The 27538-nt window shown below is 38.4% G+C and overlaps 2 protein-coding genes across 2 annotated transcripts; both read right to left on the bottom strand.

The window, feature by feature from the left end:
* Nucleotides 1–2360: 2360 nt before the first annotated feature.
* Nucleotides 2361–3302, bottom strand: LOC122692827 (vomeronasal type-1 receptor 4-like). The gene has a single exon (XM_043900643.1). It carries the CDS (start codon nucleotides 3300–3302, stop codon nucleotides 2361–2363), a length of 942 nt encoding a protein of 313 aa, XP_043756578.1.
* A 21053-nt stretch (nucleotides 3303–24355) lies between these two features.
* LOC122690075 (vomeronasal type-1 receptor 4-like) lies at nucleotides 24356–25267 on the bottom strand. The gene has a single exon (XM_043897038.1). It carries the CDS (start codon nucleotides 25265–25267, stop codon nucleotides 24356–24358), a length of 912 nt encoding a protein of 303 aa, XP_043752973.1.
* Between the last annotated feature and the right edge of the window lie 2271 nt (nucleotides 25268–27538).

Raw genomic sequence — 27538 nt, 5'->3', positions numbered from 1 at the left:
AAGAGGAGGGGGACACTCTTAAATATTTTCTATCAGGCTATCTCTACGCTGAAATCAGTATTATAATGAAACACTACAGAAAATTACAGATCATTTTCTTCATGAATATGGTTGAAAAAAGTTTTCAAGAAAATGTTAGCAGGCAGAATTCAACAATCTATAAAAGGTATCATAAGTGATTATCATGTAGCATTCTTCCAGAGATGCAAGGATGGTTAAAAATCCGCAAATCAGTCCACATGATACACCACATTAAAAAAAGGAAGAGAAACGCAAGATTGTGTCAACAGACGTAGAAAAAGCATTGACAAAATCGAACATCCATTCATGGTAAATACTCTCAGAAAAATGGGCATAGAGAAAATACTCTCAAAATTAAAAGGCCATTTGTGACAAACTCACAGAGGTGGACATCTGAAAGCTTTTTCCTCTAAAATCAGGACCAAGGGAAGGATGCTCACTCTTGCCACTCTGGTTTAACAATGTGGAGGTCCTAGCCACAGCATTTGGACAAAAATATAATAAGAGATCTCCAACGCCTAAGAGAAGAAGTAACACTGTCACTACTATAGAGAAATGATACTTTATATAGAAAATCCTAATATCTCCACCAGAAAACTAATGAAAACAGTACACACACACACACACACACACACACACACACACACACAAACACACATACACACACACACACACAATGGAATATTCCTCACCCCTTAAGAATAAAGTTTTGCTGGTTTACCATAGATGGACCTGGATATCATTCTGTTTAGTGAATTAAGTCAGACAGAGAAAGACAAATACTGCATATTATCACCTGACACATGCAATCTAAAACTAGTACAAATGGATGAAAATAATGGAGTAGAAAAAGACTCTTGCACATAGAGAATAAACTAGTGTTTACCAGTGGGGAGAGAAAGTGGGAAGGGGCAAGACAGAGTAAAGATTCAGAAGTACACACTACTATGTATAAAAAAAAAAATAAACTACAAGGACATACTTTACAGCACAGGGAATATGGCCAATAGCTAATAATAGCTTAAAACAAAGTATAACCTATATATTCAACCACAATGTTGTACCTCTGCCACTACCATAATACTGTAAATCAACTAAAATTAAATGAAAAATTTAACATAAAAGAAGAGGTCTGCTTTGTGATATGTGGTTGTAATGGCACCCATATTACAATATTTACATGTAACAAATTACCAAATCTTGCACTTGAAATTTCCACAATGTTATATGTCAAATATATTTCAGTTTGAAAAATCTGCTGAAAAATAGTTTTCTTTCAGTGTGTTTTTTTTTATTGTACTTCACTTGAAACTGCTCATTTCTACATGAAAATATTTTAATGTGCTAATCTTCCTGCAAGACTCTTTCTAATAAATACTGCCGTCTCTCTCAACATTTAAATCAGTTCTAATGAGGTGGATGAAACTGGAGCCCATTATACAGAGTGAAGTAAACCAGAAAGTAAAACACCAATACAGTATACTAAGGCATATATATGCAATTTAGAAAGATGGTGATGATAACTCTATATGCAAGACAGAAAAAGAGACACAGATCTATAGAACAGACTTTTGGACTCTGTGGGAGAAGGCGAGGGTGGGATGATCTGAGAGAATAGCATTCAAACATGTATAGTATCAACTGTGAAACAGATTGCCAGTCCAGGTTTGATGCATGAGACAAGTGCTCAGGGCTGGTGCCCTAGGATGACCCTAGGAGGGAGATGGGAGGGAGGTGGGAATGGGGTTCAGGGTGAGGAACACATGCAAATCCATGACTGATTCATATCAATGTATGGCAAAAACCACTACAATACTGTAAAGCAATTAGTCTCCAACTAATATAAATGAAGGAAAAAGAAATAAAACACAAACAATGTTAACTATAAACTTGTAACTGGCTCCCAAACTCTTACCTGATTTTACCTTCGAGTGCTAACCAGGCTATGTTTACTCTGTAAGGACATTAATTTCTTCAATTTTATTTCTGACTACTGTACACATTGATCCATTTTCATGTATACTTGAATCTATAATTCCATACCTACTTCATTTCTTGGAAATTTTTTTGGTTAGACTAAAAGTAACACATTTGAACACTTCATAATATGCAGATTATTTCAAGACCTGTTGTGTACTGCATAAACCTGAACTCCATTTCCACAATAAAGCTTCACTGATATATTCATATTTCATGACAATATATTTCAATTTGTCTTTATATTGAAGAAGATACTTGGCATGTCCGGTATAAGATTATCTTGAGATTCAAAATTTAAATTAGGATTCTGAGGGTGAATAAATGAACTGGCAACCAATCATTAGAGAAATAAATAGAATTCACACTTTTCTCATAATAGTAGAAGACTTTGCATTTCTTACCCAGGCCAAATAGAGTCTGTGTACACTGGAGTTGTGGCTCATGAGCAGAAAGGGGCTGACAGTTGGGAAACACGCTGCAATCATTATACTCATGTCCACAAGTAACCGGCTGGGCTGTTCAAAAAGACCCAAAAGAACTTGACAGGTTGAGGAAAGAATATAAAAGTAGACAAAGGTGCTCCCGAGGAGAAGAATGAATTTAGTAGCTCTGGACTCAGGGGAGGACCTGGAGGAGGCGTTGGTCCTACGAATGTGCTGGACCTGCTGCTTATGTCTGTACAGGATGAGAACCATGGAGCTGCCGGCCCAGAGCGTGAGCCCCAAACATAAAACATCAGGGAATAATAGCAATGCTGCATACAAGGCGTCTTCAGACTTGTCAGTAACAATAGAAGAACAGTAGCCAAAATCTCTTTCCTCTGTGATGTTTTTGTCACTCCTTTTGCCAGTAATATTGAAAGGAAAAATGACATTTACCAGCATTTGCAGGATCCAACACAGGAAAATAGAGGGAACCACGTACTTGGGAGCTGTCACTTTCAGCGCTGCCCACCTGGAGTTCCAGGGACTGATCGTGATCACCTGAAAGACACTCAAGAGGCAGATGCTACCGATGGACACTCCTCTCCCCACTCTGTGCAGAAAGTAGAGAAGTTTGCAGCCAAAATCACTGCGGAAATGCTTCCACCCAAAGACTGTTATTGTCTGGGGGACCCCTTTAGAGAGGAGGACCAAGGAGTTGGCCACAATGAGGTGCTTAAGGATCAAATCTGTGGACCTTAACCTGTAACCCATGAAGTGAAGGATGATATAACTGCAAAGGAGTGAGAAATTCCCCAGAATTCCAACAACGGTCTGTGTTAAGATGATCATACCTATCATGAAAAAGCTGCTGGCCATCCTTTCAGTTCACAGTCACTGGTACTTTTGAGTTAGAATGTCCTGCATGGGAATGTGAGGCATGGGTTACGTGCATCATGTCAACTGAAATCCAATATTCTCCACTTAACAATAGTTCCCACTTGGAAATATTTGCTTCTTGTGTTTCTCTTACCAGCAGCCTTTAAAGGGTTCCATGTATAACATTTAATGAACTAATATGTAAAATTAATCACTGAAGATAGTTATGTGATCCCTTCTTTATTCTTCACAAATTTATTAGGCAGGAACAGAAGAGACCTTAGTTATACAGAGGAGTGTTACCTACCTCCAGACAGGTTAAGTCTTTGTCAAACCTGCTTTTTAGTGCAGAGTGAGGACTGAATCCCATTGGGCTACTCAAGACAGTGGTTTGAGGAACCTCCCAGGTACTTAAATTATTAACACCCTGCATTCCACCGCAGAGGGTCCAAGCTCAATCCCTGGTCCAGGATCTAAAATCTCATGAACTTTGATGCATGGCCAAAAGCAAAAAGAGAGTGCACTGATCACCAGCAATGCCAAACATCTAGTTTGTTGCAGGCATATAATAAACCAGATCTATATTGGATTTTGATTTCACAGTTTTTCTGTTTATAGACCTGTGGTATCTTTTAATTTTCATATAACATGATTCCACTTATTTGTAAAGCTTTATTCTATGGTACCATGTATTATGAATTAAGTCTTAGCATCTTAACACATGAAAATCACTGCTGGCAGTAGAATACAGCAGAAACCTGCCTCACGAAAAGCCAATGTCATGAAGATGAGAAGGCGTCACTCTGAGGATGGCAACAGAAAGACTCTTTAGTTCCCATGACAGAAACACAACTAAAATAACATGTATTATAGAAATGTTTGAATAATCATATGTAGGCAATAAACCTTAGGGCATAAAACACTAACATGTGATAAAACAGTTTAAGACAAAACAATATTATTATTGTCCAATTATACACTGTATCAGTATGTTATTGTCAGAGCCCAGTGAATATATTAGCAATGAATTAATATTTGCAGTTGACATTAAAATACAAGACACATAGGAAATTTGGCACTTATAAAGCATGTATTATTGTGTCTTTCATAAACCGGCATACTAGATTTGCTAGAATGTCAACAAATTTGTTTTGGTGTCAGTTTCTGATGTGATCACTTACCAAGAATCTTGAACTGCCTTTCTCTCACAGACTCTGCTGCTCAGTCGAAAGTACAATGAATATATCTTCCAGCTGCCAGGACAAGGGCTCGGTGCGATGGTCATTATACCCAGTATGTGTGTGGGAGTGAGGCAGCTGGATCCTGATATATGGGTTTGAGACGCTGTGCTCCCCTCCCCTCCTGTCAGAACTGCAATTATCATTTCACCTGCAGCAGCGATGGGAATGAAGGCTTGGGAGCTGAGAACATTTCTGGAAACTTTTTTCTCAGTTGTTAATTACTGGAAACAATTACAAGTTTCTAGGTAGCAGTCTTAGGAGACAACTGGCTGTACTTGACAGGCAATTTCTTTTCCATGATCCCTGAAGGGGATGGTCTCACGAGGAAGAAATGCTGAAATCACACACATTAGGATTGACACAAACCATGTGCATCCCTCTGGATACTTCACTTCCCTGAGATGAGTCTCTGCCCTAATACTAGTACTTTCCTCAACTTCAACCAATGAATGGAACCGTCAATGATAGTATTGGTAAAGAAATGGAATAAGACAAATACCTGGGAAGTATATTGGAAGAGACAAAAGGAAAAGGAGGAACATCATCAAGAATTCATGATAGGAAACACAGGCACAACTTATTTCAATTTAGACTCATTTTCATAATTCAATGCTAATTATTATGGAACTTTTGTAGGAAATAAACTTTATTATTTTTGAACCCTTTGATAGGAATTGGGTCCAGAACAAATGAATAGAAAAAAGAGTGAGGGTTTCAAAATAGCTATAAAATAAATGCACACAGATCTGATGGCTCAATTATTTTTTTCAAGTACTTAATTCAGGAGCATCCTGGAGAGGAAACAATATGACACTAAAACCAAGTGCATCAGTGCAAAATTAAAAGAAATTCTGAAATGCAAGTCAGAGGCTTCACAAAAAGCTAACACACTGACAAATTGATCATGTACTTCTAGCCTTTAGAACTGTGAAAAACTGTCTCTGTGAAAAACTATGAAAACTATCTATGTTTGAATCTCCCAGGCTGTTGTGTTTTATTAAGGCAGACCTAAAATGTAATATAAACTGTAAGAGTCTGTCTGTTTGATCCTGGGCCTTCCAACGGTGATCCTGCAATTTATGTCAGAGAAAGTTTTGCCTATGTTCTCTTCCAGCAGGTTTATGGTGTCATGTCTTCTACTGAACCCTTGGAGCCATGTTGAGTTTATTTTTGTGTATGGTGTGAGGGTGTGATTTGACTTCACGGATTTACATGAGGCTATCCAGCAACCGGAGAAGAGTGGAGAAATAACTCAAGAAAGAACGAAGAGAAGGAGCCAAAGTGAAAACAATGCCCAGCTGTGGATGTGACTGATGGTGGAAGTAAAGTCTGATGCAAAGAACAGTATAGCATAGGAACCTGGAATGTTAGATCCATGAACCAAGGTACATTGGAAATGGAAAATATCAGATGGGAGGGGTGAACGTTGACATTTTAGGAATCAGTGAACTGAAATGGGCTGGAACGGGTGAATTTAATTCAGATGACCATTTTATGTACTACTGTGTGCAAGATCCCTTAGAAGAAATGGAGTAACACTCATAGGTAACAAAGGAGCCTGAAATGCAGTATTTGGGTGTAATCTCAAAAATGACAGAATGATCTCTGTTCGTTTCCAAGGCAAAGCATTCAATATCACAGTAATCGAGGGCGATGCCCCAACCAGCAATGATGAAGAAGCTCAAGTTGAATGGTTCGATGAAGACCTACAAGACCTTCTAAAACTAACACCAAAAAAGATGTCCTTTTGACCATAGGGGACTGGAATACAAAAGTAGGAAGTCAAGAGATACCTGAAGTAACAGGCAAGTTTGGCCTTGGAGTACAAAGTGAAGCAGGGCAAAGGCTAACAGAATTTTACCAAGACAACACACTGGTCATAGCAAACACCCTCTTTCAACAACACAAGAGACAACTCTATACCAAATGGACATCACCAGATGGTCAACACCAATATCAGATTGATTATATTCTTTGCAGCCAAAGATGGAGAGCTCTATACAGTCAGCAAAAAAAAGACCAGGAACTGACTGTGGCTCAGATCATGAACTCCTTATTGTGAAATTCAGACTGAAATTGAAGAAAGTGGGAAAACCACTAACCATTCAGGTATGACCCCAATCAAATCCATTTGAATTATACAGTGGGTTTGACAGTTTCAAGTGAATAGATCTGATAGACTGAGTGCCTAAAGAGCCGTGAACGGAGGTTGGAGACATTGTACAGGAGGCACTGTTCAAGACCACACCCAAGAAAAAGAAATGCAAAACGTCAAAATGGTTGTCTGAGGAGGCCTTACAATTAGCTGAGAAAAAAGAGACGATAAAGGAAAAAGAGAAAACAACAGATATACCCATCTGAATGCAGACTTCCAGGGAATAACAAGGAGAGATAAGAAAGCCTTCCTCAGTGATCAATGCAAAGAAATAGAGGAAACCAACAGAAAGAGAAACGCTAGGTATTTCCTCAAGAAAACTGGAGATACCAAGGGAACACTTCATGCAGAGATGTGCACAGTAAAGGGCAGAAATGGTATGGACCTAACAGAAGCAGAAGATATTAAGAAGAGGTGGCAAGAATACACAGAAGACTATCCAAAAAACCTCTTGACCCAGTACCATGATGGTGTGATCACTCACACTCACCTAGAGCCAGACATCCTGGAGTCTGAATTCAAATGGGCCTTAGGAAGCATCATGACGGAAACAGCTAGTGGAGCTGCTGGAATTCCACTGAGCTATTTCAAGTCATAATAGATGACGCTGTGAACGTGCTGCACTCAATATGCCAGCAAATTTGGAAAACTCATAAGTGGCCACAGGACTGGAAAAGGTCTGTTTTCCTTCCAATCTCAAAGAAAGGCAATGCCAAAGAATGTTCAAACTACCACACGATTGCACTCATCTCACATGCTAGCAAAGTAATGATCAAAATTCTCCAAGGCAAGCTTCAACACTATGTGAACCAAGAACTTCTAGATGTACAAGCTGGATTTAGAAAAGGCTGAGGAGCCAGATATCAAATTACCAATATCCACTGGATCATCGAAAAAGGAAGAGAGTTCTGGAAAAACATCTACTTATGCCTTTCTGGATACAACAAAGCCTTTGACTGTGTGGATCACGATAAACTGTGGGAAATTATTCAAGAGATAAGAGTAACAGACCACCTGACCTGCCTCCTGTGAAATCTGCATACATGTCATAAGCAACTGTTAGAATGGACATGGAAGCATAGACTGGTTCCAATTTTGGAAAGGAGTACATCAAGGCTGTATATTGTCACCCTGCTTATTTAACTTATATGCAGAGTACATCATGTGAAATGCCAGGCTGGATGAAGCACAAGCTGGTATCAAGATTGTTAGGAGAAATGTCAGCAACTTCAGATATGCAAATGACACCACCCTTATGGCAGAAAGTGAAGAGTAACTACAGACCCTCTGGATGCATGTGAAAGAGGAGAGTGAAAAAACTTACTTAAATCTCAAGATTTGAAACACGAAGATCATGGCATCTGGCCCCACTATTTCAGAAAAAATAGACGCGGAAACAATGGAGACAGTGACAGAAGTTATTTCCTTGGGCTCCAAAATAACTGCAGATGGTCATGCAGCCATGAAATTAAAAGATCCTTCTCCTTTGAAGAAAAGTTATGATCAACTTAGATAGCATATTAAAAAGCATAGACATTACTTTGCTGACAAAGGCCCATCTAGTCAAAGCTGTGGTTTTTCCTGTAATGTATGAATGTGAGAGTTGGACCACAAAAAAGCAGAGCACAGAAGAATTGATGCTTTTGAACTGTGGTGTCAGAGCAGACTGTTGGGAATTCCTTGAACTGCATGGAGATCAGAACAGTCAGTCCTAATGGAAATCAGTCCTGAATATTCACTGGAAGGCCTGATACTGAAGCTGAAGAACCAATACTTTGGCCACCTGATGTGAAGAATGGACTCATTGGAAAAGACCCTGATGCTGCAAAGGATTGAAGGCAGGAGAAGGGGACGACAGGATGAGATGCTTGGATGGCATCACTGACTTGATGGACATGAGCCTGAGCAAGCTCCAGCAGTTGGTGCTGGACAGGGAAGCCTGGCAGCTGCAGTTTGTGGGCCCACAAAGTGTTGGATGTGACTGAGCAACTGAGCTGAACTAATTACATTTGGCCCACGGATACTGGTGAAAATTCTCTATCTTGAATCAACTCATTAGTAAACTTAATGGACCTGAAAAATCCACTTGCCATGTAGTATAACATGACTACCCAGATGATATCAAATCCATGGGAGGTGAACTGTTTATTATTTATATAATTATCAATAGGTTTTCAACACTATGAGCATTCTTTACCTCCTGTGATGGTTTCTTATGAGGAAGAAGCTAGTGTAAGGGGATATGCCTTCACAATTTTTAGTGGCCTTATCTTTTGACCAATTCTTTGTGACCCCATGGATTGCACCATCTGAGACTTCCCTGTCCATCACCAACTCCTGGAGCTTACTGAAACTGATGTCCATAGAGGTCGGTGATGCCATCCAACCATCTCAACTTCTGTCGTCCCCTTCTCCTCTTGCCTTCAATCTTTCCCAGCATAATGGTCTTTTCCAATGAGTCAGTTCTTCTCATCATGGGCCAAAATATGGGAGTTTCAGCCAGCACCAGTTCTTCCAATGAATATTCAGGACTGATTTCCTTTAGGATAAACTGGTTGGATCTCCATGCAGTCTAAGGGAGTCTCAAGAGTTTTCTTCAACACCACAGCTCAAAAGCATCAATTCTTCAGTGCTCAGCTTTTATTTACACTCAAACTCTCACATCCATACATGACTACTAGAAAAAGCATAGCCTTGGCTAGATGGACCTTTGTTGGCAAAGTAATGTCTCTGCTTTTTAATATGCTGTCTAGGTTGGTCATATCTTTATTTCCAAGGAACAAGCGTCTCTTAATTTCATGGCTGCAATCACCAATTTCAGTTATTTTTGTAGCCCCCCACAATAAAGTCTCTCACTGTTTCCATTGTTTCCCCATCTCTTTGCCATGAAGTGATGGGACTGGATGTCATCATATTCATTTTCTAAATGTTGAGTTTTAAGCCAACTTTTTCACTCTCCTCTTTCACTTTCATCAAGAGGCTCTTTAGTTCTTCTCCACTTTCTGCCATAAGGGTGGTTTCATCTGCATCTCTGAGGTTATTGATATTCCTCCCTGCCACCTTGATTCCAGCTTGTGCTTCATCCAGCCCAGCATTTCGCATGATACGCTCTGCATTTAAGTTAAATAAGCAGGGTGACAATAAACAACCTTGACATACTCCTTTCTCGATTTGGAACCAGTCTGTTGTTCCATGTCCAGTTCTCACTGTTTCTTCTTGATTAGCATACAGATTTCTCAAGAGGCAGGTCAGGTGGTCTGGTATTCCCATTCTTTAGGAATTTTCCACAGTTTGTTGTGATCCACACAGTCAAAGGTTTTGGCATAGTCAATAAAGCAGAAGTAGATGTTTACCGGTAACTCTCTTGCTTTCTCGATGATCCTATGGATGTTTGCAATTTGATCTCTGGTTCCTCTGCCTTTTCTAATTGCCACTTGAACATCTGGAAGCTCACAGTTCACATACTGTTCAATTGGTTACAGTAAAGCTTCAAGGGTTTTTGTTTGCTTGTTTGTTTGTTTTTTTTATTTGTTTGTTTTGTATTTTCATTTATTTTTATTACTTGGAGGCTAGTAACTTTACAATATTGTAGTGGTTTTGGCATACATTGCCATGAATCACCCATGGGTTTACATGCGTTCACCATCCTGATCACCCCTCCTGCCTCCCTCTCCATCCCATCCCTCTGGGTCTTCCCAGTGCACCAGCCCTGAGCACTTGTCTCATGCATCCAACCTGGGTTGGTGGTCTGTTTCACCCTTGATAGTATACTTGTTTCAATGCTGTTCTCTCAGAACATCCCAGTCTTGCCTTCTCCCATAGAGTCCCAAAGTTTATTCTGTACATCTGTGTCTCTTTTTCTGTTTTGCATATTGGGTTATCATTACCATCTTTCTAAATTCCATATATATGCATTAGTGTACTGTATTGGTCTTTATCTTTCTGTCTTACTTCACTCTGTAAAATGGGCTCCAGTTTCATTCATGTCATTAGAACGGATTCAAATGAATTCTTTTTAATGGCTGAGTAATATTCCATTGTATATATGTACCATAGCTTCCTTATCCATTCGTCTGCTGATGGGCATCTAGGTTGCTTCCATGTCCTGGCAATTATCAAGAGTGCTGCGATGAACACTGGGGTGCACATGTCTCTTTCAGATCTAATTTCCTCAGTGTGTATGCCCACGAGAGGGATTGCTGGGTCATATGCCAGTTCTATTGCCAGTTTTCTAAGGAATCTCCACACTGTTCTCCATAGTGGCTGTACTAGTTTGCATTCTCACCAACAGTGTAAGAGGGTTCCCTTTTCTCCACACCCTCTCCAACATTTATTGCTTGTAGGCTTTTGGATAGCAGCCATCCTGACTGGCATGTAATGGTACCTCATTGTGGTTTTGATTTGCATTTCTCTGATAATGAGTGATGTTGAGCATCTTTTCATGAATTTGTAAGCCATCTGTATGTCTTCTTTGGAGAAATGTCTGTTTAGTTCTTTGGCCCATTTTTTGATTGGGTCTTTTATTTTTCTGGAATTGTGCTGCAGGAATTGCTTGTATATTTTTGAGATTAATTCTTTGTCTGCTGATTCTTTTGCTTTTATTTACTCCCATTCTGAGGGCTGACTTTAAACCTTGCTTATCATTTCCTTTGTTGTGCAAAAGCTTTTAAGTTTCATTAGGTCCCATTTGTTTATTTTTGATTTCATTTCCAATATTCTGGGAGGTGTGTCATAGAGGACCCTACTGTGATTTATGTCGGAGAGTGTTCTGCCTATGTTCTCCTCTAGGAGTTTTATAGTTTCTGGTCTTATATTTAGATCTTTAATCCATTTTGAGTTTATTTTTGTGTATGGTGTTAGAAAGTGTTCTAGTTTCATTCTTTTACAAGTGGTTGACCAGTTTTGCCAGCACCACTTGTTAAAGAGGTTGTCTTTTTTCCATTGTATATTCTTGCCTCCTTTGTCGAAGATAAGGTGTCCATAGGTACATAGATTTATCTCTGGGCTTTCAATTCTGTTCCACTGATCTATATTTCAGTCTCTGTGCCAGTACAATACTGTCTTGATGACTGTGGTTTGTAGTAGAGCCTGAAGTCAGGCAGGTTGATTCCTCCAGTTCCATTCTTCTTTCTCAAGATTGCTTTAGCTATTCAAGGTTTTTTGTATTTCCATACAAATTGTGAAATTATTTGTTCTAGTAATACTGTTGGTAGCTTGATAGGGATTGCATTGAATCTATAGATTGCTTTGGGTAGTATAGCCATTTTCACAATATTGATTCTTCCAATCCATGAACATGGTATATTTCTCTATCTATTTCTGTCCTCTTTGATTTCTTTCATCAGTGTTTTATAGTTTTCTATGTATAGGTCTTTTGTTTCTTTAGGTAGATATACTCCTAAGTATTTTATTCTTTTCGTTGTAATGGTGAATGGTATTGTTTCCTTCATTTAGCTTTCTCTTTTCTCACTGTTAGCGTATAGGAATTCAAGGTGTTTCTGTGTGTTAATTTTATATCCTGCAACATTACTGTGGTCATTGGTTAGCTGTAATAATTTTCTGGAAGAGTCTTTAGGGTTTTCTATGTAGAGGATCATGTTGTCTGCAAACAGTCAGAGTTTTACTTCTTCTTTTCCTATCTGGATTCCTTTTATTTCTTTTTCTGCTCTGATTGCTGTGGCCAACACTTCCAAAACTATGTTGAATAGTCGTGTGAGAGTGGACACCCTTGTCTTGTTCCTGACTTTAAGGGAAATGTGTTCCTGACTTTAAGGGAAATGAGTAAAGCTTAAAGGGTTAAAAGACGTGTATATCTGCATTTAAAATGGTATGTTTCAGAAATACCAGAACACATAAGTGTGTTTTCATCATATCAGTAGAAAGGCATAGAGTTTCTTTGAGGTATAGGAAATATTGAATAACACAGCAGACTTTGTACACAATGAGCTGACCTCACTCCCCAACACCTGCATCACTGAACACCCGTAAACAGTCTGTCTTCCTGACCCTGTGTGTTCATCCTATGGCTGATATTGTGAAGGGAGAGAGAGAATGCCGTTGAGTATTGTTTCCTCAAAATTTTATCTTTCCTCCTTTACTTTTAAAACAGTTTTGAAGGTATTTTAAATAAGCAAGCTATTTTTCCCCGAGCTGAAATTAGAAAGTAACCCTGACTGATTAAATACTATGTGGTGTATGTGTACAATAGAATACAACTCGGCCATGAAAAGAATGAAATAATGCCTTTTGCAGCAACCTGGATAGAGTTCGAGATGACCATACTAAGGGGAGTAAGCCAGAAAGAGAATGACAAATACCATGTTATATCATTTATGTATGGAAACTAAAATACTGGGTCTTCCCAGGTGGTACTAGTGGTAAAGAACCGTCCTGCCAATGACAGAGACGTAAAGAGACGTGGGTTCCATCCAAGTTTGATCCACTACTTGGGTCAGGAAGATTCCCTGAGTAGTGCATGGCAACCCACTCCAGTATTCTTGCCTGGAGAATCCTCATAGATGGAGCAATCTGGTAGGCTGCAGTCTGAAGGGTTGGACATGACTGAAGCAACTCAGTGAGTGAAAACATGACACAAATGAATTATCAATGAATAAAGAAACAGACTCATAGACCTATAAAACCGAATTGTGGTTCGCAAGGGGGAAGGTGGGGGAAGGATGCATTGGGAGTTTGAGATTAGTAGATGAAAACTATTAAACACAGAATGTATCAAAAACAATGTCCTACTGCATAGCACATGGAAATATAGTTACTATCTTGTGATAAGTCATGATGTGAAATATGAAAAAGATTGTCACTAAATCACCTTGCAGTACAGCAGACATTGACACCACACTGTAAATCAACACTATATATCAGTAAAATAAATTTTAAAAAACTGAATGTGTCAGATGTGAAGTGACGTGAAAGTTGCCCAGTCGTAGCCAACTCTTTGAGACCCCATGGACTGTAGACTGCCAGGTTCCTCTCTCCGTGGAATTCTCTAGGCCAGAACACTAGATTGGGTAGGCATTCCTTACTCCAGGGAATCTCCCCAACCCAGGGATTGAATCCAGGTCTCCTGCATTGCAGGCAGATTCTTTACCATCTGAGTCACCAAGGAAGCCCAACAATCCTGGAGTGCGTAGCCTATCTCTTCTCCAGTTGATCTTCCTGACCCAGGAATTATACTTGGTTTTCCTGCATTGCAGGTGGGTTTTTTACCAGCTGAGCTACCAGGGAAGCTATGATTAGATGACAAATTGTGGAATTCATGAATAAGTCCTCTGCCACGTCCTTCATTTCCAGCTCCTCCTTCCTACAACTAGATGTTACCAAGCTGAATTTGGGTCCATATGAGTCTTTCCATGTATTGTTGCATGCAATTTTCTAATATTTTGTGAGGGTTCTTGCATCTATGTTTGTGAGAGATTCTGGCCTGTAATTTTCTTTATATATATTGCCATTTTGGGCTTGTGGTATCAGAGTGATGTTGGCCTCATAAAATGAGGTAAGAAGCATTTTCTACTCTTCAATTTTTGTGGAAGTGCTTGGGAAGCATAGGTATTTTTTTTTTCTACTTTTTATCTTTTTTTTTTTTTACTTTTTCTTTTTTTCATTTATTTTTATTAGTTGGAGGCTAATTACTTTACAATATTGTAGTGGGTTTTGTCATATATTGACATGAATCAGCCATGGAGTTACATGTATTCCCCATCCCGATCCCCCCTCCCACCTCCCTCTGCACCTGATTCCTCTGGGTCTTCCCAGTGCACCAGGCCCGAGCACTTGTCTCATGCATCTCACCTGGGCTGGTGATCTGTTTCCCTATAGATAATATACATGCTGTTCTCTCGAAACATCCCACCCTCGCCTTCTCCCACAGAGTCCAAAACTCTGTTCTGTACATCTGTTTTTCTGTTTTGCGTATAGGGTTATCATTACCATCTTTGCAAATTCCATATATATGTGTTAGTATGCTTTAATGATCTTTATCTTTCTGGCTTACTTCACTCTGTATAATGGGCTCCAGTTTCATCCATCTCATTAGAACTAATTCAAATGAATTCTTTCTAATGGCTGAGTAATATTCCATGGTGTATATATACCACAGCTTCCTTATCCATTCATCTGCTGATGGGCATCTAGGTTGCTTCCATGTCCTGGCTATTATAAACAGTGCTGCAATGAACACTGGGGTGCACGTGTCTCTTTCAGATATGGTTTCCTCAGTGTGTATGCCCAGAAGTGGTATTCCTGGGTCATATGGCAGTTCTATTTCCAGTTTTTTAAGAAATCTCCACACTGTTTTCCATAGTGGCTGTACTAGTTTGCATTCTCACCAACAGTGTAAGAGGGTTCCCTTTTCTCCACACCCTCTCCAACATTTATTGCTTGTAGACTTTTGGATAGCAGCCATCCTGACTGGCCTGTAATGGTACCTCATTGTGGTTTTGATTTACATTTCTCTGATAATGAGTGATGTTGAGCACCTTTTCATTTGTTTGTTAGCCATCTGTATGTCTTCTTTGGAGAAATGTCTGTTTAGTTCTTTGGCCCATTTTTTGATTGGGTCATTTATTTTTCTGGAATTGAGTTTCAGGAGTTGCTTGTATATTTTTGAGATTAATCCTTTGTCTGTTTCTTCATTTGCTATTATTTTCTCCCAATCTGAGGGCTGTCTTTTCACCATACTTATAGTTTCCTTTGTAGTGCAAAAGCTTTTAAGTTTCATTAGGTCCCATTTGTTTAGTTTTGCTTTTATTTCCAATATTCTGGGAGGTGGGTCATAGAGGATCCTGCTGTGATTCATGTCGGAGAGTATTTTGCCTATGTTCTCCTCTAGGAGTTTTATAGTTTCTGGTCTTACATTTAGATCTTTAATACATTTTGAGTTTATTTTTGTGTATGGTGTTACAAAGTGTTCTAGTTTCATTCTTTTACAAGTGGTTGACCAGTTTTCCCAACACCACGTGTTGAAGAGTTTGTCTTTTTTCCATTGTATATCCTTGCCTCCTTTGTCAAAGATAAGGTGTCCGTAGGTTTGTGGATTTATCTCTCGGCTTTCTATTCTCTTCCATTGATCTATACTTCTGTCTTTGTGCCAGTACCATACTTTCTTGATGACTGTGGCTTTGTAGTAGAGTCTGAAGTCAGGCAGGTTGATTCCTCCAGTTCCATTCTTCTTTCTCAAGATTACTTTGGCTATTCGAGGTTTTTTGTATTTCCATACAAATTGTGAAATTATTTGGTCTAGTTCTGTGAAAAATACCGTTGGTAGCTTGATAGGGATTGCATTGAATCTATAGATTGCTTTGGGTAGTATAGCCATTTTGACAATATTGATTCTTCCAATCCATGAACACAGTATGTTTCTCCATCTGTTTGTGTCCTCTTTGATTTCTTTCATCAGTGTTTTATAGTTTTCTATGTATAGGTCTTTTGTTTCTTTAGGTAGATGGACTCCTAAGTATTTTATTCTTTTTGTTGCAATGGTGAATGGTATTGTTTCCTTAATTTCTCTTTCTGTTTTTTCATTGTTAGTATATAGGAATGCAAGGGATTTCTGTGTGTTAATTTTATATCCTGCAACTTTACTACTTTCATTGATTAGCTCTAATAATTTTCTGGTAGAGTCTTTAGGGTTTTCTACGTAGAGGATCATGTTATCTGCAAACAGCAAGAGTTTCACTTCTTCTTTTCCTATCTGGATTCCTTTTACTTCTTTTTCTGCTCTGACTGCTGTGGCCAAAACTTCCAACACTATGTTGAATAGTAGTGGTGAGAGTGGGCACCCTTGTCTTGTTCCTGATTTCAGGGGAAATGCCTTCAATTTTTCACCATTGAGGGTGATGCTGGCTGTGGGTTTGTCATATGTAGCTTTTATTATGCTGAGGTATGTTCCTTCTATTCCTGCTTTCTGGAGAGTTTTAATCATAAATGAGTGTTGAATTTTGTCAAAGGCTTTCTTTGCATCTATTGAGATAATCATGTGGTTTTTCTCTTTCAATTTGTTAACGTGATGTATTACATTGATGCGGATATTAAAGAATCCTTGCATTCCTGGGATAAAGCCCACTTGGTCATGGTGTATGATTTTTTTCAATATGTTGTTGGATTCTGTTAACTAGAATTTTGTTAAGGATTTTTGCATCTATGTTCATCAGTGATATTGGCCTGTAGTTTTCTTTTTTTGTGGCATCTTTGTCTGGTTTTGGATTTAGGGTGATGGTGGCCTCATAGAATGAGTTTGGAAGTTTACCTTCTTCTGCAATTTTCTGGAAGAGTTTGAGTAAGATAGGTGTTAGCTCTTCTCTAAATTTTTGGTAGAATTCAGCTGTGAAGCCATCAGGTCCTGGGCTTTTGTTTGCTGGAAGATTTCTGATTACAGTTTCGATTTCCTTGCTTGTGATGGCTCTGTTAAGATCTTCTATTTCTTCCTGGTTTCATTTTGGAAAGTTATACTTTTCTAAGAATTTTTCCATTTCATCCAAGTTGTCCATTTTATTGGCATAGAGCTGCTGGTAGTAGTCTCTTATGATCCTTTGTATTTCAGTGTTGTCTGTTGTGATCTCTCCATTTTCATTTCTAATTTTGCTAATTTGGTTCTTCTCTCTTTGGTTCTTAATGAGTCTTGCTAATGGTTTGTCAATTTTGCTTATTTTTTCAAAAACCCAGCTTTTACCTTTGTTGACGTTTGCTATGGTCGCTTTAGTTTCTTTTGCATTTATTTCTGCCCTAATTTTTAAGATTTCTTTCCTTCTACTAACCCTGGGGTTCTTCATTTCTTCCTTCTCTAATTGCTTTAGGTGTAGAGTTAGGTTATTTATTTGGCTTATTACTTGTTTCTTGAGGTAAGCCTGTAATGCTATGAACCTTCCCCTTAGCACTGCTTTTACAGTGTCCCATAGGTTTTGGGTTGTTGTGTTTTCATTTTCATTTATTTCTATGCATATTTTGATTTCTTTTTTGATTTCTTCTATGACTTGTTGGTTATTCAGAAGCGTGTTATTTAGCCTCCATATGTTTGAATTTTTAACAATTTATTTTCCTGTAACTGAGATCTAATCTTATTGCACTGTGGTCAGAAAAGATGACTGGAATGATTTCAATGTTTTTGAATTTTCCAAGACCAGATTTATGGCCCAGGATGTGATCTATTCTGGAGAAGGTTCTGTGTGCACTTGAGAAAAAGGTGAAGTTGATTGTTTTGGGGTGAATTGTCCTATAGATATCAATTAGGTCTAGCTGGTCCATTGTGTCATTTAACGTTTGTGTTTCCTTGTTAATTTTCTGTTTAGTTGATCTATCCATAGTTGTGAGTGGGGTATTAAAGTCTCCCACTATTATTGTGTTACTATTAATTTCCTCTTTCATACTCATTAGCGTTTGCCATACATATTGCGGTGCTCCTATATTGGGTGCATATATATTTATAATTGTATTATCCTCTTCTTGGATTGATCCTTTGATCATTATGTAGTGTCCTTCTTTGTCTCTTTTCACATCCTTTATTTGAAAGTCTATTTTATGTGATATGAGTATTGCGACTCCTGCTTCCTTTTCTTCTCCATTTGCGTGAAATATTTTTTTCCAGCCCTTCACTTTTAGTCTGTATGTGTCTCATGTTTTGAGGTGGGTCTCTTGTAGACAGCATATATAGGGGTCTTGTTTTTGTATCCATTCAGCCAATCTTTGTCTTTTGGTTGGGGCATTCAAACCATTTGCATTTAAAGTAATTATTGATAGGTGTGGTCCCGTTGCTATTTACTTTGCTGTTTTGGGCTCACGTTTATACAACCTTTCTGTGTTTCCTGTCTAGAGAAGATCCTTTAGCATTTGTTGAAGAGGTGGTTTGGTGGTGCTGAATTCTCTCAGCTTTTGTTTGTCTGTAAAGCTTTTGAATTCTCCTTCATATCTGAATGAGATCCTTGCTGGGTACAGTAATCTAGGTTGGGAAGCATAGGTATTAACTCTTTGAATGTTTGGTAGAATTCAACTGTGAAGCCATCTGGTCCTGAACTTTTTTTGGGGAAATTTTCTATTACTATTTCAAGCACTGGACGAGTGATCAATCTAGTAGGTTTCCTATGTCATGATTCAGTCTTGGAAGGTTGTATGATACTTTTTTTTTTAATGTATTTATTGTATTTTACAATATTGTATTGGTTCTGCCATACATTGACATGAATCCAATATGGGTGTACATGTGTTCCCCATCCTGAACCCCCCTCCCACCTCCCTCCCCATCCTATCTCTCTGGGTCATCCCAGTGTGCCAGCCCCTAGCATCCTGTCTCATGCATAGAACCTGGACTGTCGATTCATTTCACATATGATAATTTACATCTTTCATTGCCATTCTCCCATATCACTCCACCCTCGCCCTCTCCCACAGAGTCCAAAAGACTCTTCTATACATCTGTGTCTCTTTTGCTGTCTCGCACACAGGGTTATCATTACCATCTTTCTAAATTCCATATATATGCGTTAGTGTACTGTATTGGTGTTTTTCCTTCTGGCTTACTTTACTCTGTAAAATGGGATCCAGTTTCATCCACCTCATTAGAACTGATTCAAATGTATTCTTTTTAATGGCTGAGTAATATTCCATTGTATATATGTACCACAGCTTTCTTATCCATTCGTCTGCTGATGGGCATCTAGGTTGCTTCCATGTCCTGGCAATTATAGACAGTGCTGTGATGAACATTGGGGTGCATGTATCTCTTTCAATCTGGTTTTCTCAGTCTGTATGCCCAGGAGTGGGATTGCTGGGTCATATGGCAGTTCTATTGCCAGTTTTCTAAGGAATCTCCACACTGTTCTCCATAGCGGCTGTACTAGTTTGCATTCCCACCAACAGTGTAAGAGGGTTCCCTTTTCTCCACACCCTCTCCAACATTTATTGCTTGTAGGCTTTTGGATAGCAGCCATTCTGACTGGTGTGCAGTGGTAACTCATTGTCATTTTGGTTTGCATTTCTCTGATAATGAGTGATGTTGAGCATCTTTTCATGTGTTTGTTAGCCTTCTGTATGTCTTCTTTGGAGAAATGTCTGTTTAGTTCTTTGGCCCAATTTTTGATTGGGTCTTTTATTTTTCTGGAATTGTGCTGTAGGAATTGCTTGTATATTTTTGAGATTAATTCTTTGTCCGTTGCTTCATTTGCTATGATTTTCTCCCATTATGAAGGCTGTCTTTCACCTTGCTTATAGTTTCCTTTGTTGTGCAGAACCTTTTAATTATAATTAGGCCCCATTTGTTTATTTTTGCTTTAATTTCCAATATTCTGGGAGGTGGGTCATACAGGATCCTGCTATAGTTTATGCCAGAGAGGGTTTTGCCTATGTTCTCCTCTAAGAGTTTTATAGTTTCTGGTCTTACATTTAGATCTTTAATCCATTTTGGGTTTATTTTTGTGTATGGTGTTAGAAAGTGTTCTAGTTTCATTCCTTTACATGTGGTTGACGAGTTTTTCCAGCAAAACTGGTTAAAGAGATTGTCTTTTCTCCATTGTATATTCTTGTCTCCTTTGTCAAAGATAAGGCATCCATAGGGGCGTGGATTGATCTCTGGACTTTCTATTTTGTTCCATTGATCTATATTACTGTTTTTGTGCCAGTACCACACTGTCTTGAAGACTGTGGCTTTGTAGAAGAGACTGAAGTCAGGCAGGTTGATTCCTCCAGTTCCATTCTTCTTTCTCAAGATTGCTTTGACCATTCGAGGTTTTTTGTATATCAATACAAATTGTGAAGTCATTTGTTCTAGTTCTCTGAAAAATGCCATTGGTAGCTTGATAGGGATTGCATTGAATCTATAGATTGCTTTGGGTAGTATACTTATTTTCACTATATTGATTCTTTCAATCCATGAACACGGTATATTTCTCCATCTATTTGTGTCCTCTTTGATTTCTTTCACCAGTAGTTTATAGTTTTCTATATATAGGCTTTTCGTTTCTTTAGGTAGATATACTCCTAAGTATTTTATTCTTTTCGTTGAAATGGTGAATGGTATTGTTTCCTTAATTTCTCTTTCTCTTTTCTCATTGTTAGTGTATAGAAATGCAAGGGATTTTTGTGTGTTAATTTTATATCCTCCAACATTACTATATTCATTGATTAGCTCTAGTAATTTTCTGGAAAAGTCTTTAGGGTTTTCTCTGTAGAGGATCATGTCGTCTGCAAACAGTGAGAGATTTACTTCTTCTTTTCCAATCTGGATTCCTTTTATTTCTTTTTCTGCTCTGATTGCTGTGGCCAACACTTCCAAAACTATGTTGAATAGTAGTGGTGAGAGTGGGCAACCTTGTCTTGCTCCTGACTTTAGGGGAAGTGCTTTCAATTTTTACCACTGAGGATAATGTTTGCTGTGGGTTTGTCATATATAGCTTTTATTATGTTGAGGTGTGTTCCTTGTATTCCTACTTTCTGGAGGGTTTCTATCATAAATGGATCTTGAATTTTGTCAATGGCTTTCTCTGCATCTATTGAGATAATCATATGGTTTTATCTTTCAATTTGTTAATGTGGTGTATTACATTGATTCATTTGCAGATATTAAAGAACCCTTGCATTCCTGGGATAAATGCCACTTGTTCATGATGTATGATCTATTTAATATGTTGTTGGATTCTGTTTGCTAAAATTTTGTTAAGGATTTTGTATCTATATTCATCAGTGATTTGGGGCTATAATTTTCTTTTTTGTGGCACCTTTGTCAGATTTTTGTATTAAGGTGATGGTGGTGTCATAGAATGAGTTTGGAAGTTTACCTTCTTCTGCAATTTTCTGGAAGAAATTGAGTAGGATAGGCATTAGTTCTTTTCTAAATTTTTGGTAGAATTCAGCTGTGAAGCCATCTGGTCCTGGGCTTTTGTTTGTTGGAAAATTTCTGATTAAAGTTTCAATTTCCATGCTTGTGATGGGTCTGTTGAGATTTTCTATTTCTTCCTGGTTCAGTATTTGAAAGTTGTCCTTTTTGAAGAAAAGGCATCTGGTCCCATCACTTCATGGCAAATAGATGGGGAAACAGTGGAAACAGTGGCTGACTTTATGTTGGGGGGCTCCAAAATCACTGCAGATGGTGGTTGCAGCCATGAAATTAAAAGATGCTTACTCCTTGGAAGGAAAGTTATGACCAACCTAGACAGCATATTAAAAAGCAGAGACATGACTTTGTCCACAAAGGTCCATCTAGTCAAGGCTATTGTTTTTCCAGTAGTCATGTATTTATGTGAGAGTTGGACTAGGAAGAAAGCTGAGCGCTGAAGAATTGATGCTTTTAAACTGTATTGAAGAAGATTCTTGAGAGTCCCTTGGCCTGCAAGGAGATCCAACCAGTCCAACCTAAAGGAAATCAGTCCTGAATATTCATTGGAAGAACTGATGTTCAACCTGAAACTCCAAAACTTTGGCCACCTGATGCAGAGAGCTGACTCATTGGAAAAGACCCTCATGCTGGGAAAGATTGAAGGCGGAAGGAGAAGGGGATGACAGAGGGTGAGATGGTTGGATGGCATCACCGACTCGATGGACATGAGTTTGGGTAAATTCCGGGAGTTGGTGATGGACAGGGAGGCTTGGTGTACTGCAGTTCATGGGGTTCCAAAGAGTCGGACATGACTGAGCGACTGAATTGAAATGAACTGAATAAAAAACCTGCCAGAAAACAATGTCCAGGATTTGAGCGTGTCACATGTGGTCCTATGAAATAATTTTTAAAATAACATCTATCCTTCTTAAACTATTCCAAAAAATTGAAGAGGAAGGAAACACTCTTAAATTTATTCTGTCAGGCTATCTCTACACTGATATCAGTACTATAAAGAGAGCCTACAGAAAATTAAAGATCATTTTCTTGATGAATATGGTTGAAAAAATTTTTCAAGAAAATATTAGCAGACAGAATTCAACAATCTATAAAGTGTATCATAAATGATTATCACGTAGCATTCTTCCAGAGATGCAAGGATGGTTAAAAATCCACAAATCAATCCGTGTGATACACCACATTAAAAAAAGGAAGAGAAACACAAGATTGTGTCAGTAGATGTAGAAAAAGCATTGACAAAATCGAACATCCATTCATGGTAAATACTCTCAGAAAAACGGACATAGAGAAAATACATCTCAACATAATAATGGCCATTTATGACAAACCCATAAAGGTGGATATCTGAAAGCTTTTTCCTCTAAAATCAGGACCAAGGGAAGGATGCTCACTCTTGCCACTCTGGTTTAACAGTGTGGTGGCCCTAGCCACAAAATGTGGACAAAAATGTAATAAGAAACACCCAATGCCTAAGAGAAGAAGTAACACTGTCACTACTATAGAGAAACGATACTTTATATAGAAAACCCTAATATCTCCACCAGAAAACTAACTAATGAATTCAGTACACAAATACACACACATGCACATGCACACACACACACACACTGGAATATTCCTCACCCCTTAAGAATAAAATTTTGCTGCTTCTAACATAGATGGACCTGGATATCATTCTGTTTAGTGAATTAAGTCAGACAGAGAAAGACAAATACTGTATATTATCACTTGACATATGCAATCTAAAACTAGTACAAAAGGATGAAAATAATGATGTAGAAAAAGACTCTCACACACAGAGAATAAACTAGTGTTTACCAGTGGGGAGAGAAAGTGGGAAGGGGCAAGACAGAGTAAAGATTCAGAAGTACACACTACTATGTGTAAAATAAATAAAGTACAAGGACATACTTTACAGCACAGGGAATATAGCCAACAGTTCATAATAGCTTTAAAAAAAAATAACCTATATATTGAACCACAATGTTGTACCTCTGCATTACTATAGTACTGTAAATCAACTATAATTAAATGAAAACTTTAACATAAAAGAGTTCTGCATTGTGATATGTGGTTGTAATGGCAGTCATATTACAATATTTACATGTAACAAATTTCCAAATCTTACATTTTAAATTTACACAATGTTATATGTCAAATATATTTCAGTTTAAAAATCTACTGAAACATAGTTTTCTTTCAGTGTGTTTTTTTTTATTGTACTTCACTTCAAACTGCTCATTTCTGCATGAAAATATTTTAATATGCTAATCTCCCTGCAAGACTCTTTCTAATAAATACTGCCATCTCTCATAAAAATGTTAACTATAAACTTGTAACTAGCTCCCAAACTCTTACCTGATTTTATCTTTGAGTGCTAACCAGGGTATTCTTTACTCTATGAGGACATTAATTTCCTCAGTTTTATTTCTGACGACTGTACACACTGATCCATTTTCTTGTATAATTTTATCTATAATTCAATACCTACTTCATTTCTGGGAAATTTGTCTTGTTAGACTGAAAGTGACACATTTGAACACTTTATAATATGCACATCATTTCTAGACCTGTTGTTTATTGCATAAAAATGAACTTTTCTACAAGAAAGCTTCACTGATATATTCCTATTTCATGACAATATATTTCAATTGGTCTTTATATTGAAGAAGACACTTGGCATGTCTGGTATAATAGTACCTTGAGATTAAAATTATAATTAGGAGTCTGAGGGTGAATAAATGAACTGGCAATGGCTCATTATAGAAATAAATAAAATTCACACTTTCCTCATAATAGTGGAGGACTTTGCATTTCTTCTTCAGGCAAAGTAGAGCCTGTGTACACTGGAGTTATGGCTTATGAGCAGAAAGGGGCTGACAGTTGGGAAGCATGCTGCAATGATTATAGTGATGTCCACAAGGAACCGGCTGGGTGGATCAAAAAGAGCCAAAAGATCTTGACAGATGGAGGAAAGAATATAAAAGGAGACAAAGGTGCTCTCAAGGAGAAGGATGGATTTAGTAGCTCTGGACACAGGGGAGGACCTGGAGGAGGCGTCAGTCCTACCAATGTGCTGGACCTGCTGCTTATGTCTGTATAGGATGAGAACCATGGAGCAGCCGACCCAGAGCGTGAGCCCCAAACATAAAACATCAGGGAACAACAGCAATGCTGCAGACAAGGCGTGTCTGGTTTTTCTACTCTTCTGGTCAGTAAGAATAGTAGAACAGTATCCAAAATCTTTATTGCTTGTGTTGTTTCTGTCACTCATTTTGCTATTTATATACATAGGAAAAATGACATTTACCAGCATTTGCAGGATCCAACACAGGAAAATAGAGGGAACCACATACTTGGGAGCTCTTACTTTCAGTGCTGCCCACCTGGACTTCCAGGGACTGATCGTGATTGCCTGAAAGACACTCAAGAGGAAGATGCTACTGATGGACTCTCCCCTCCCCACTCTGTGCAGAAAGAAGAGAAGTTTGCTGCCAAAATCACTGCGGATATGCTTCCACCCAAAGACTGCCATTGTGTGTGGGACTCCTTTAGAGAGGAGGACCAAGGAGTTGGCCAAAATCAGGTGCTTAAGGATGAAATCTGTGGACCTTAACCTGTAACCCATGAAGTGAAGGATGATATAACTGCAAAGGAGTGAGAAATTCCCCAGAATTCCAACCACGGTCTGTGTTGAGATGATCATGCCTATTATGAGAAATCTGCTGGCCATCCTCTCAGTTCACAGTCACTGGTACTTGTCTCGTGAGTTAGTGTCTGTATGGGAACATCAGGCGTGAGCTGTGTGAATCATGTCTATTGAAATCCAATATTCTCCACTTATCCTCAGGTCCCACTGGGAAGATTTTGCTTTATGCTTTTCTGCTACTAGTAGCCTTAAAAGGGTTCAATGTATAACACTGAAAGAGCACTTAAAATGCAGAATTACTTGCAGAAGGCACTCCATGGTATCACTTCATTCTTCACAACTCCACGAGCCCAGGATTTCTGTGACTTCAATTTTTTCAGGGAAAGGTAACACAGAGAGGTTCCGTATTTGTTGAGATCTGCTGTACAGGGCAGAGCGAAGACCTTAGAAACTCATTAGGCTGGTCAAGAGAGTGCACTGAACTACCAGCTCTGCCGAAAAACAGTTAGTTGTCTTCAAGTAATAATCCATACCTATGCTTAGTTTTGATTTCACAACTTCTTAACTTGATTTTAGACCGATGGTCTTTTATATTTTCATTACAAGATGATTCCATTTTTGTAAAGCTTTATTCTGTAGGGCACTATGTACTATGTGTTAGGTTTTAGATATCTTAATACATATACATGGACTGCTGGCAGTAGAATATGCCATATGGCAGGAAGCTGCCCAAGATTACGTAATGTCATGAAGATGAAAATGGCTCAGTATTGGGATGGTATTAGGATGTTTTTATGTCTGAAAAGCAGGTACAATGTACCCATCACAGGAATTATTGAATAAGCACAAGTAACATTGTAAACTTTCAGCCATAAAATACTAATACATGATAAAAGAGGGTAAGCAAAAACTGAATTATTATTGTTTTCAATTCATATACCTATCTATTTGTTACTTCCAGAGCTAAACAAAAATAGCAACAAAGAAATAAGATTTGTGCATGCCACTGACATACCAGACATATATGTAAAATAGCATCTGCAAGGCATGTATTCTTGTACATTTTATAAATTCAGAGACTGGACTTTTGGATTGATAGTAGCCTATTAAAAAAAAAAATCAACATGCTAGGAGACTGTCAGCTGCTGCCTCTAACTTGCAATTACCATGTCAACTGTTCTTTAAATCTAAGAATAACAATAACCTCACCAGAATTAACACACTACAGAGGTTTTCAGTAGAGGCAAAGTTACTGTCTATACTAATTGCATCAGACATCCAGGATTGGAGCAACCCTTTCTATTCAAGTTGTTTCCATTTAGATACACTTTCTGCATGGGATTAGATGATTTCTTCAGATCCATCATACATTTTATTGCAAACCTGTATGGATTAGTGGTGGACTTCTAGTCATCCTGAACATGGAGTCTATAATTCCTGTAAGGTAGACTCAACAGCAGATCGATTTTAAAAATGTATTTTGCCACTTAAAATACAATTTTTTTAAGTTGAGAAAAATATCTTTATGGGAATTGTGTCACGTGTGCAGTTTCATTCTTTGCCGAGAAAAGGCTTTGATGGACATGAATGAGTTAAATCCAAGATGATAGACCATACACTTATTTACAAATGACATTTCCCCAATGTGGACTAGCATCCTTCTCATCACAAATATTTTTAAGCACCTTAAAAATCAGGTTTTGCTGTAACTTGGATTGAGTCACAACTGAAACTGTCAGAGGATTACATTTGATTGCATGCAGGGTCTTCAGAGATTGCTGTGGGTTCTAGAAACCCATCTCTCAATATTAGCTCAGCTCGCGCCTCAGACTTACTCCACTTTTCTGCCTGCTGTTGGCACTGAATCAAGTTTCTACACAGAAGATTGCCTTTGTCTGATACAATCTCTTCTCCAGACTCTTGATCTGACTTTCTCTTACAGATGCTGCTGCTCAGAATGGGATGGAAAACACTTACCTGACACCTTCCTACTGTCAGAAGAGGGGGCTTCCTGGTGGTCATTATACCCAGTGTCTGTGTGGGAGGGAGGCAACTGGATCCTGATATATGGGTTTCAGATGCTGTGTCCTCCCCCTTCTCCCATCAAAGCTGCAATTATCATTTCACCTGCAGCAGTAATGGGAATGCGGGCCTGGGATCTGAGAACACTTCTGGAAACTTCTGACTCAGTTGTTAATTACTGGAAACAATTACAAGTTTCTAGTTAGCACCCTTAGGTGACTAAAAGAGGGTTTCCAAGAGCCTTCTTAATTTCCATGATCCCTGAAGGCAGACAGGGTCTCACATGGAGGAAAGCTGGGCTTTCTGAAGTCACACACATAAAGGACTGGCATA

The sequence above is a fragment of the Cervus elaphus genome, chromosome 4 (assembly GCF_910594005.1).
Source record: "Cervus elaphus chromosome 4, mCerEla1.1, whole genome shotgun sequence".
In the NCBI taxonomy this organism is placed as follows: Eukaryota; Metazoa; Chordata; class Mammalia; order Artiodactyla; family Cervidae; genus Cervus; species Cervus elaphus.
This window is presented reverse-complemented; position numbering and strand designations above follow the sequence as displayed.